Consider the following 12,777-nt stretch of genomic DNA (forward strand, 5'->3'; position numbering starts at 1 on the left):
CAAAGTTATGACTGTCAACAGTGACGTGGGAGCCAAGACGCGAATGCGCTGACTGTTTGTTTGATGACAGGAGATATTTCGTCTTGTCCTCGTTCACCACCAGACCCATTCGCTTCGCTTCCTTATCCAGGCGGGAAAAAGCAGAACTAACGGCGCGGGTGTTGTTTCCGATGATATCAATATCATCGGCGTACGCCAGGAGCTGTACACTCTTGTAGAAGATTGTACCTTCTCTATTTAGCTCTGCAGCTCTTATAATTTTCTCCAGCATCAAGTTAAAGAAGTCGCACGATAGCGAGTCACCTTGTCTGAAACCTCGTATCGAACGGCTCGGAGAGCTTTTATATTATTATAAATTAAAACTGAAAGGCTAAATGTGTGAAAAACAATCTAGACAAGTTGAGCTATGGCAACATTCATTTCTCATTTTTTCTTTGCTCCTACGGGCATAACTTTTGTCAAATTTTGATTGCTACAGGCGACAAGTACGGGCGGGTGGGACGTTTTTGACTGTTTCAACTGAAACATTGCACTCTACAATTTTTTTACGAGAGCTTTAAATGTTCGTCAAATTTCATCAAAAACTTATAATTTTTACTCAATTGATATCGTTAGCTCAAAATGTATATAATAATTGAGGAGTGTTTTTCAAAAGAGGATATTTACATTTTTATTTTTTTTAACAAAGTATTCAGTATTGTTCTTAGTGCTAATATAAACAATCATGGATTTTGATCTGATCGAGATTTAATATAGAGCGTTCGCATCAAATTTCATAACATAAAAGGAGTGTTGTGATATTTTGAAGCTTAGAAAAGAATTTCAATAGACTGGTTAGTATTCAATCATTAAAGAGAATTTTTCACTTTAAGAAACTGGTTGTTGGTTCAACCACTGTCAAATTGAAGGCCTATGAAAACTATAAATTCTGAATCTGGCTCAGAACAACCTATGTCATTACTAAAGAGGGAAACGACCTCCTTTGACTTTAGAAAATTTGACACTGACACCTTGTTAACCGCCTAATGGTAGGCAATATTTCATTTATATTATTTAAATAACTTCAAGTTTCAATTTTCGTTTTACATACATAAGTTCAGCATGAAATATGAGAATAAATAGATAAAAATAGATAAATAGATGCAATTTGATGATAGATAGAGAGTGCATATATAAACTGCATTATTGAAAACCAAGTTTTCTGAGAATGATGTAATAGTTTTTAATGCTATCTTTTTCATATTTATATTTAATATTTATACAAAAATTGCGAATGATAATATAATACTCAAACTAACTATAAAATAACGCATTTTTAACTGAAAAATTCCATAAATAATTAGTTATCTGAAACAAAACCTTCAAACGAACTCCTAAATGTAGGCAACACTGTAGTAATATCTTGTTATACCGACAACAAAAACCTTTTTGACGATTGATTGATTTTGATTTATAATAAATATTTAATTCGACCGTTAAACGCTACAATATATGAGTACAAATGAAACGCAAGCATTTTATAAAGCATTTGATGGGGACGACAACATTGTAGAGATGTATTTAAGCGCAAACCAATTTACAGGTTCGCTGCTGTTGTGTTTTGGAGCCAAATCACATACCGAATGGCATTTAAACTGTCTGTTGGTTGAAAACGAAATTTTCGATTGATTGATTACAGTTTAAATGCAAATAATTAAGGACATTAAGGTATATATATAATATATAATTATGTATAAATACATATATACATTCATGTATGAAATATTGAAACTTATTAACACCTAATAAATCATTTTAATACCTTTTTTTCGTTTAATAGACAGGAAGCACATACGTAATTTCACAAAAAAAAATCAATAAAACCACATGCATATATATACGGTTTGTTGTGGTTATTGTAACCATTTAAAAGTCATACATCGTAGATACAGCTACAACAATGAAATCAACAAACCACAAAACACATTTATCAGCGTAACTTTACAAAACAACAACGACAACGACAGCAGATCATATCAGCTTAAAATCTACAATAGATATGTGAGAAAAGTATCAGCAATGACAAGAGCCGAGTGTCGATGATTCTTATCCGCTCAACCGCTCAGCCGCTTAGCTTAGATAAATGTGTGCCTCTACTTGCTACTTGCTTAATCTTTCATACTCCCCAGCCATTCCTTAACTATTTTCACACTACACCACATACATACACACATCCCCCTTCTTTGAGACCCACGTGCAGAAACTGTTAACTCAGTTGGATAGCTAACAACAGCCATGCCACCAGCGCCAGTGAAGCTGATTTCACCCAGCTTACATATGTATGTTATATACATATGGATATGTGTGTGTGCTAGCTGTGCGAAGCGACCGAATGTTATTGATTTTTTCCGTTTGTCAATTTCCGTTGTGTGGCGCAGCAAACTAAACGCTCACATTTCCAGCCGTTTAACCTGTGTGTCTCCTGGCTATTGGCTCATCTAGCTACTGAAGAAGCGCCCTGTGCGCATTGACAAACTTTTGTGGAGACCGACCAACGCTTGGGGTGAATATAATGCGCTGCCACTTGTAAATACCTGTGTTCAAATTAAAGTGTGAATGATGTAAAATGTTGCCAGTGAAATACCTACATATATATCAACTACGTGAAATACTTGTAGTTGAGCATAACCAACAGCAACAACTTTATCATTAACGTCTGACTTGAGAAAGTTTTTTTGTTTGCCTCCTCCCCACATAGTGGTCACTGCCGTGATGTTGTCTGCTTATCGTTGAGTCTGCATGTGCCTTTGTTTGTGTTTGTGTATGTGTGTGTGTTTGCAGATAGCTCTGGCAAAAGCCACTCTAATGCCCGCATTAAAGCAATCGACACCTGGCCGAACTAAGTGACCGTTGACCAAGCGCTCAGGCAAAAGTAGCTGCAACACGAGATAGACACGTCACCAAAGGAATACAAAAAAATATTTGTCTGTACACACGCATACACATCTACTGTGGGATTGAGTGTTATACAGTGTGTGCTTTTAGGCGCTTTTTGTTAGGAAGTTTTTAATAAATTACCTTTTTAAATATTTGTTTCTTATTATATAAAGAAGATATATATATAGATTTGAATGAAATCAAAAGCATATTTTTAATAGAAGGGAATTAGTAGATATTTTAATATTTATTTCTCTATTTTTTTTTTATTCTTGTAAATCTTAATAAAAAGTTAAAGTAACAATTAAAATTGAATGATTAAAGATTTTTTGTTAATAATAATCGAAATCGAAAGAAAGGTATTTGATATTTTATTATTATTATTATTATTTTTAAGTAATAAATTTCTGACTAAATGATATAACCACTAAACGGAACAGATATATTATTATTTTTAATTTAATTAAATCGTTTTCAGTAAGTTTTGCTTGACTTATTAATTATGTATTAATGTTAAATTATTTACAAATTAGATGATGAAAGTCTCTTTTCTGTTCGTTTGTAATTTTAAAATTTTACTGCAACAAAAGTGGACTTTTCAAATTACATCTCGAATGACAATTCCAAGGAGTAATGGTAGTATGATACACACACAGACAAATCAGACAAAAAAAAATTCTGAAAAATTATTTTCCAGATCTCTTTTTCTATGTTGGCATATGCAAAAATTTTGTCCTTTATTCGTTTGACTAACCAATGAAACTGATAAACTGAGATAATTAAATTTAAGTACTTTATAAAAGAATTTGACAACTTTCTCATGAAATAAAATGTATAATGCCATATTTGTCTAAAAGTAGTTTCCAACGACAGTTCAAAGCCAAAATGTGTTGATTATGTATTTCCGTTTAAACACTTCTTTTTCAGAAATTCAATAAATCTTGGGAAGCGGGCCTATATCTTCTAGCACACCACATATCAATTGGTTAATTGCATATTTTCAAGTTAGCTCACAAATCACAATCGAAGTTTCGGTTCATCGATTTATGATAATATCAGTATCTCGGAATTTATTATAATTTATTTCATTTTCTTAAGATATACACAATTCGACGCTTATATTCGCTAAACTCCACTAGAATGACGAAAATCATTATATATATATATGGGCGGTGAGGTAATTCTTGGACCGATTTCAACTTTTTTGATATCTAATATATCAACCGATATATAGGGTATAAAGTCCACCGGTAGTTTGAAAATCCATATATGAAGTACATTTTTTACCCAAAGACACACTATTAGAAAGAAGGCTTCTGATATTTTCGATAAAAAAAAACTAGCCAAAAGCTCTCTGTTTAATATCTGGGGCCTTAAAAAGTTACCTACCCTAGAAATACAGTATAAATATAAAGTTTGGTTCCGATATCTGCACTACTGTCTAATTTACATATACCTACATATATTGTATAGTAAACGAATCAGATGGGCTTCAAAATTGTGGTATAAGGAAAGTAGGCGTGATTTTTAACCGATTTCGCAATTTTCAAACTATGCTATTGGGATGCCAAAGAAATATAATATTATGAACAGTTGAACGTTGAAATTACTGGAGTAGTTTCTGAGACATTGTTTTTGACGCTTTTATTTTTACTTTATTCCGCTCGATTTATCATAAAAATCCAAATTACATGGTCCCAACAAAATAAAACACCCTTTATCGCGGTGCGTCCACACCCTAAATACACAAAAAGACGCGTTTGTTTGTTGTTACAAACTGTTGTCTGTTGATGCCGTATGATGAGCTATGGGTGTGAATTAGCAGAGCGCCCTTAATACCACAATAACAGCAACAATAACAACAACTACAACAAAAGCAACACACCGCAATAGCACACACCATATACTACAATGCCGACAACAAATCGGATTTGGGCGAGTAATTGGCAAAGCAGACACAGACAAAAGGCGCCTAGTGAAGCGTAAAGGTGAAAAAGGAAATTGAAAGAAACAAAAAAAAACACGGTGAAAAAAATGAATTCAAGAAAAATGCTAATAAGAAAAAAGTTAGACGCCACCGTATAGCGTTGAATATAAGAAAGACGACGGCACGTGTGTGAGTGACTTCGAGAATGTGGGGATAATGGTTGTATGTGAGGCGAAAAGTGACCACACGTTAACGCAGTTTGGCTTCATTTGCCCATTGGAGACAAACGTGTGCTCTTTGGTGTATTTGCTAAGTATTCATACGAGTGTATGTGTGTGTATTGATCGCATTGCTAAAGCATGTTGCTCATACGCAGTGTAGCACACAAAGTAAATAACGCAGTGTGAACGCTTATAACTTGCTATCGCGCTAATTAGCTGTCATTTGCATGACTGTATATATGTGTCATATATGTTGCTAATAGTTAGATTTGTTACTTTTACTGCTTACATCTTTGCTTATTGCTTGCCTCAATGCTATATAGTACCCAAGCTACCCACAACTTGTATTGGAAATTTATTTTTATTTTGCTTTTTTTTCTTCTCTCTCACTTCGCTTTAGCTTTCATGCCGCACTTACCTCATCGATAAACTCGAAATCGCCGCCATTTTCGCCAACATATTTCTTCTTTTTGGCATCAGCGCCACTCAGACCGGATGACATCAACACCAGACAAATGGTGGTAATCAAAAGTAAACACCTCATGTTTTTGCTGATTCTTTTTTTTACTTGCTTTGAAATGTTTTACAATAACAACAACAACGTGTAAACGTTACAATTGCACTGAAGACTCTTTTATTGTTTCGATTTTTATTTTTCGTTCGCTTTTCCTTTTATGCCTTTTTTATGTGTGTTTTTGCTTATTTGCTCTGCGTTTTCTTTGTCGTCGTTGTTCGCTGGAAAAACGCTTTAATGACCTGTGTAATTTACGTTTGTAATTTCCGTTTCCTTTGTAGCACGCAAATTACATGCGCTTACACTGCAAGAATTCACAATTTGATTATATGTTAATTTAATTTTTTTCATTTTTTTTGTTGTTGTGTTGCGAATGAAATACAATTTACTTTGCAATTTTCATTCATATTTGTTATTGTCTGCGAAGGCAAGGCAGCCAAAATACACACACACACACGCACATACAACTTACACAACTGTAATTGCAGCTGCTCGAAGTGCGTGCGCAAGGGACGAGCGAAAATGCTCATCTTCGAATTTTGGCTCTCCACCCGCATTCGTCGCAAACGCATTCGTGCAATTACAGTTACAGTAACAGTAAATAGTTGTAAAAAGAATTTTATTTCATTTGCGCTGAATGTGTCTGCATATGTGTCTGTATATATATACAAATATATATATATACACACATATATGTATAACTGTGTATTTAAGCTGCCTTCTTCGCTATTATATGCTTGTTGTTGTTGTCGCACTACTAACACTTTAAACACACGCAGTCTATATGTCTGTATGAGTATGCACTCAGCACTTGATTGGTCTCTACTTGGCTATGTGCTGCTATTTAATTGAAAAGCCAAAAGTCCTTTTTCATCCGCTTGACAATTTGCAACACTTTTAGTCACCGCCGCGTCCGAATGTAAACTGACTGCATGGTCTGGTCCCTATTGGAATGCATGAAATTCTTTTGTCGTAGTCGAGTCTTTGGTGGTTCAAACGCAACTCAGTTAGCTGTGCGACGCATGCGGCGTGCGTGTGAGCGCGCTCACGTGGAACAAGGGTGCACAAACTCTTCGAATGCGGTGAGTGTCGCTGTTGCAAATAGTCAATAAATCGTAAAAAGTGGTCGGTTGGAAATATGGAGAAAATATTTTGAAATTTTCAAAAATGTTTACTGTTTCAACCGATGTACACGTCGAGTTATCTCGTACTGAGATAACACATTTAACATTTCAGAGTTGCATTTCACATTTTCATTTTGAGAATTTCTAATTATAAAGGTTGTTCCATTTCGATTTTCCCTACTTTTTGGAAAATGCTTCTTATCAATCGCAAAAACATTCTTCGCATTTATTTTTTAAATATTATCTCTTTCAAATGTTGGCCGCTGCTAAGTCTCAGATGATTCATCCGTTGAGTCCAATTTTCAATGACTCGTTCTAGCATTTCGACTGTTAAATGGCGAATGGCACGCGCGATGGTTTGCTCCTGAAATCGAAGCGGACTTTACATATCCCCACAGAAAAATGTGTAAAAATTTGATATCACATGATCTTGGTAGTCAATCGGCTGGCCCAAAACGTGAAATTATCTGCTCAACGAAGTGTTCTATCAATAAATCCATTGATTAATAACTTGTATGGGAAGTGGGGCCGGTTTGTTGAAACCAAATATCGTCGAGAACACGAGCTTCAATTTCAGGCATCAAATACTAGGTTATCATGGCGCAACGGCATCACTTTTGAAGAAATATAATCCGATGATTCCATCGACCCACGAACCATACCATACCGTTGTTTTTTCTGGATGAAAAGGCACCTCTTCAATCTCTTCAGGTTGCTCTTCTCCCCAAAGCGTTAATTTTGCTTGTTTACATACTCATTGAGCCAGAAATGGGGTCAACAGAACAACTGGACAAAATTTGGATTGAAAACGTCGGATCTTCTTGGATCTTTTTCCATAGAGCAAAGCGATGTCGCTTGGGAATGTCGAGCGGCTCAGTTTTTGTACAAGCATTCTTTACTGAATACTGTTTTGTCGAGCGTATTGTGTGAAAGGCTAAAGCCCACCGTTAACGAACTGATTGGACCTTATCAGTGTGGCTTTAGACCTGGAAAATCTACAATGGACCAGATATTCACCATGCGCCAAATCTTGGAAAAGACCCGAGAGAGAAGAATCGATACTCACCATCTTTTTATCGATTTTAAAGCTGCCTTCGATAGCACGAAAAGGAGCTGCCTTTATGCCGCGATGTCTGAATTTGATATCCTTGCAAAACTAATACGGCTATGTAAGCTGACGTTGAGCAACACCAAAAGCTCCGTCAGGATCGGGAAGGACCTCTCCGAGCCGTTAGATACCAAACGAGGCTTCAGACAGGGTGACTCACTATCGTGCGACTTCTTCAATCTATTGCTGGAAAAAATAATACGAGCTGCAGAACTAAATAGAGAGGGTACAATCTTCTACAAGAGTGTACAGCTCCTGGCGTATGCCGATGATATTGATATCATCGGAAGCAACAACCGCGCCGTTTGTTCTGCGTTTTCCAGACTAGATAAAGAAGCGAAGCGTATGGATCTGGTGGTGAATGAGGACAAGACGAAATATCTCCTGCCATCAAACAAACAGTCAGCGCACTCGCGTCTTGGCTCCCACGTCACTGTTGACAGTCATAACTTTTTCGAGAGAAAGGTTTTGCGCAAGATTTATGGTCCTCTAAACATTGGCAACGGCGAATACCGCAGACGATGGAACGATGAGCTGTACGATTTATACGACGACATTGACATAGTTCAACGAATAAAAAGACAGCGGCTACGCTGGCTAGGTCATGTTGTACGGATGGAAGAAAACTCTCCAGCTCTGAAAGTATTCGATGCAGTACCCGCTGGAGGAAGCCGCGGAAGAGGACGACCTCCACTCCGGTGGAAAGACCAAGTGCAAAGTGAGTTGGCTTCACTTGGTGTTTTCAGTTGGCGCCAAAAAGCAAAAAGGAGGAATGAGTGGCGCGCTCTGATGGATTCGGCTATAAGCGCTTAAAGCGGTTCCAACGCCAAATATATATATATATTCTTACCTGAACGTGAGTTTTCGTAATAAAGTTGAACAATTTGTAAAAAAATATCTCTCTTTTTTTCATCTCTTTCCTAACCTGTGGATTGCTGATCATGTATATTTACTGAAGCTTAAGCCCGAATGTCGAGTTCCCAATGTTCTCCTTTTGGTCCTTGAATATCCCGGAATCAGGAAACATAGATTATTTTACGCTTCCACTCGACGTTCTTTTGATCCTTTTAAGACCACAAAGGAGAGAGTTTTAAACTTTTCAAGTGTGATCCTCGCAATGGAGATCAACCTCGAAAATTAAACCTAATCTAACTGATATTAAACATCACTGAATCAAACTTATGACAAGCTCTTGGTACAAAAAAAATCGAGTATACAACCCTAGGCCGAGAGTTACTTATTATAACATGCTCTGTCACACGAACGCAAATGGAAATAACTAATCTATTTATAGGATATTAAAATGCAGAAATATTTGCAAAACATGCGTGTTTAATTATGAAACGTTGATAAATTTTCTTTGCCTAGGCCTCAATAGATTTTGGAATATCTTCCACGGCTTTGAAAGTATCTTGAGAATTCTTTCAAACCCACAAGCATAATGAACCTGAAATCGATTTTGAAATTATAAAAAATAACGCTCAAGAACATATCATATAACAGCTCCAAAATTTGAGAATTGATGGGTCAAGAGCCCTTTTTTAATTTCACTATAATTTTCTCAGTGTATGCTATGAACCTTTAAATGAAAGCGGAGCTGCGCATGCTTCGACATTTTCCTAAATACGCTCTGCATTTCCACGCTCTTATACTAGGAACTACCAACCCTCCTGCCTTAACCAACAGAACATAGATAGAGGACATTTTAGCACATTTAACCCCCACCACCAACGACGAAATGTCAAAACAACAACTAAACAAAACAACATACCACTAGATGGACGCACACAAGCACACGCTCCACAAGACCGATTTAGAAGGCGCAACCAAAATCGATTTTCACTTTGCGTGCCCACCTCCAAAAAAATGAAAAAAGAAACAAAACTAAAGCTTATTGTATTTGTTTGCGAGCAGCGCCGCACAGTCGCTACCCCACCGACTGCAACGCCAGATAGCATCGCTGTGCGCCAAACCAAACGACGACCGTGATGCCGTGCAATTTAAGGCACCATTAAATGAGCACGAGTCAAAAAGGAAAAGTCTTTCACCTTAGTATTAGCTGGTCACCTCTGCTGAACCGTGGCAAATATTCAATTCTCTTTTAAACGCGCTCTCTGAACCCGCGCTGTCAACACAACAGTCAGGCCTTTGCCGGGCAGCAGTTGTAACTTGGACGCGGCAATCAACTCAAAGGAAAGGATCCCTCGGTCTTGGCTTTTGTGTCAACATTAACGAGCCGAAAGGCAACGATGACGGCGACACAACTTAATTCTCGCCTGCTGTCATACGGTCGAGTCGACAGAGCGCGGTAGAGGGGCGGCTACTGTTGCGCCGCTTTACTTCCCTCGCATGTTGCGTGTATGCCTGTGTTTAGATTCAGATTTTTCGGCAGCACGTATGCAAATCTACAACAACAACAGCGCACAGCAAAACGAAATTGGTGCGCGCATCATTGAATCGCACACTTCACCGCGCCGCAGTTTTGCGACAGTCAGCCCGCAATCAGGCAGCCGAGCCAGCCACCCAGGCATCACAATGATGAGTCAAGCATGATTGCCATTGTCCTCAAGTCGACTGCCGCCTCCACCTCCAGCGGCACTGCAGTATGGTGTGTGTGCTGCTTGCCAAAAGTGGCATCGGGTTGTTGTTGTGCCTGGAGCTCGTTGACAATGGGAAATGTGCCATTTCGAATTTTTCGGCACTTTTATGGAATTTTTGGCCATCGAACACGTTTTATCGGCATGCCAGTGCATTAACGACGGAATGAGTTGTCAAGCAGCCAGCCAACCAGTCAGCGCGCCATCACACGCGGCAAAGCCAGCCAAAGCTCTGTTGTGTCAAGCTCTCAAGCAAGTTGCCAGTCATACCGCCCTGCCTCACTGACTGGCTGCCTCTTATACCCCCGCCGCGGCACACATGACTATAGCAGCCATTCAACGCTTACTGCGGAGTCATCAGCGCAAGCTTTGACTTGTCCCCACAAACCCAAACACACTCTCGCAGCCAAGCAGCGTAAAATTGTAGTATAAACGCGACCGACCGCTTTGCTGCCCGACCGACTGGCTGGCTGCTTGGTTGGGTTGGCCATTTTGTTGGCTTCGCTTGCCACTTGGAGATAGCTACCCCGCCAATATGACGCAGCACTCACGCGCTAAGCCATCGGTCCGCGCTGACATCACTGCCGCTAGTCGCACGCTTTCGACGTTGGCATGATTTTTAATTTTTGGTCGTGTGCTTTTCACTGTGTCTTTCGATTTCATTGAGCACGTTAAATTCGGATATGTGCACAACAAAAACAACAACAACAGCGTTAGTAATGCAAACAGTTTTGTTCATTTTTCATTGCTCTAGTTTCCTGTGCTATTTCGGTGCTGCCGTGCTCGGCGCTCACCGCGTTATCCTGCGCACAGCGATAGCATGTAAGCACGTAGCCGTAGTTATTTTCAAATCGTATGCTCCGGCATGCAGTTAGTAAAATTTTCAAATCAAGAATTCATTAATGTCAGAAATGCACTTAAGGAAAAGGTAGATTTCGCCTAAAACCGAGCGAGCGTGCGATTTTAATTTATTAAAAGTTCAACAGTGAAATGAGAAGATTATGAAATGAGGCATTCAAGTTTTTGACAGCGGCGTTGAAATTTTCGCAATTTGTTTATTCGTTTTAAATTAAATACGAGGGTTGCTGTTTTGATTTTGGTGCTAGCTATGAAGTTTCATTTACCAATCACTAAAAGCCTTAAAGGTTTTATTGTTATTGAAGAGAATTTCAAATTTTCGAATTCATTTCGAGTTTATTCTTGTTAAGCCAACAAAAATCAGTTATAGAGTACCAAATCAGTAATGAACGATTGGTGTATTGATAAATCGGTCGGTCGGTTGAATAAACATCTTTTGTCAGTTTTTGTTTTGTTTTTTCCTGTTTGATTGCAAAAAAATTACACCAAAACTTGTGGCAATTAAATTATGATATACTAGAAGAAACTCTTTTACGTCATCTAATGATACTATTGGCATTTTTTTATTCAAATATTGCGGGCTGTATTCAATTTCTAAATCCTTCTTCTACTTTCTCTACAGCTTCAGTGGTCTCACTGCAATAATTTATTGTTTAGGAAACGAATTATACTAAACAATGATAAGTATCTATGTCTTGAAGCAAATTTGAGAGCTTTATATAACCGAATAAATGATAGTGTTTTCTTTCCCAAGTACAGAAATATATCTATTCTACTATTATAAAGAGGAAAGATTTGTATGTATGTATGTTTGTAATTGATAAACTCAAAAACTACTGTGCCGATTTTAAACATTCTTTCACCATTGGAAAGCTACATTCACAACGAATAACATAGGCTATATTTATTGCTAGAATCTAATCGAACTCTGAGCGTTCCCAACGCCTTCATAATCAGAGAGAAAGACAAAGGCACCTCAAAGACTAGAGGTCGTAATCAAGTTTTAGCTCATTGTAAATAAAATATAATTACATGTTCGAATTTTCCTCATCTTACTTTTTGAAAATGAACCCACGCAAGAAACGGGAAAGTACATATGTATGGGAGAGTGTGTATAAGTATGTAAAAACTTATAACTTTTGAAATGTTTGTTTAAACCCGTGCGAAGCCGGAGCGGTCTGCTAGTATATATATAATTTCAAAACGACGGAGCTTGCGACCATCTTTTGAGTTAGCAAGGAAAGTGAAGTCATTCAAAATCTGAATCGACCTTCGACCTTTTTATGCATCTCCGTTTTTATCTATCTTTTTATTGTCGGTAGTCAACTCTATATGTTAAGTCCACATTATTTTCAATTGTGAGGATATTTGACTACCCTTGAGCGTTTAAACTGTAGTAAAACTTGGCTTATGTAATTGGGAAATACCAAAGCGTGTTTCAATGGGCGTCTTATTGCCCTTTGTAGATGTTTGGAATATGACACATCTCATTCTACTTCTCTCTTGTCTCGT

At 37.8% G+C, this 12,777-nt stretch overlaps 1 protein-coding gene and 1 long non-coding RNA gene across 7 annotated transcripts in view; one reads left to right on the forward strand and one right to left on the reverse strand.

Annotated features, from left to right (window-relative positions):
- LOC105213548 (proteoglycan Cow) overlaps positions 1-6,550 on the reverse strand; it is a 157,879-nt gene extending 151,329 nt beyond the window's left edge. For 2 of the 6 annotated variants that reach the window (XM_011186451.3, XM_054225490.1), the window contains exons 1-2: positions 6,341-6,550; positions 5,483-5,882 (exon numbers count right to left, since the gene is read on the reverse strand). In XM_011186451.3, the coding sequence (XP_011184753.1) occupies positions 5,483-5,608 (126 nt within the window). In that variant the 5' untranslated portion in view covers positions 5,609-5,882; positions 6,341-6,550. The remainder of the gene's footprint in view (positions 1-5,482; positions 5,883-6,340) is intronic. The other 4 variants (XM_011186450.3, XM_011186448.3, XM_054225488.1 and 1 more) reach the window with 3 other exon arrangements.
- Positions 1-12,777, forward strand: part of LOC128919887 (uncharacterized) — a 164,748-nt gene that overhangs the window by 148,925 nt on the left and 3,046 nt on the right. The window lies entirely within an intron of this gene.

This window comes from Zeugodacus cucurbitae, chromosome 2 (genome assembly GCF_028554725.1).
Source record: "Zeugodacus cucurbitae isolate PBARC_wt_2022May chromosome 2, idZeuCucr1.2, whole genome shotgun sequence".
NCBI classification, from domain to species: domain Eukaryota; kingdom Metazoa; phylum Arthropoda; class Insecta; order Diptera; family Tephritidae; genus Zeugodacus; species Zeugodacus cucurbitae.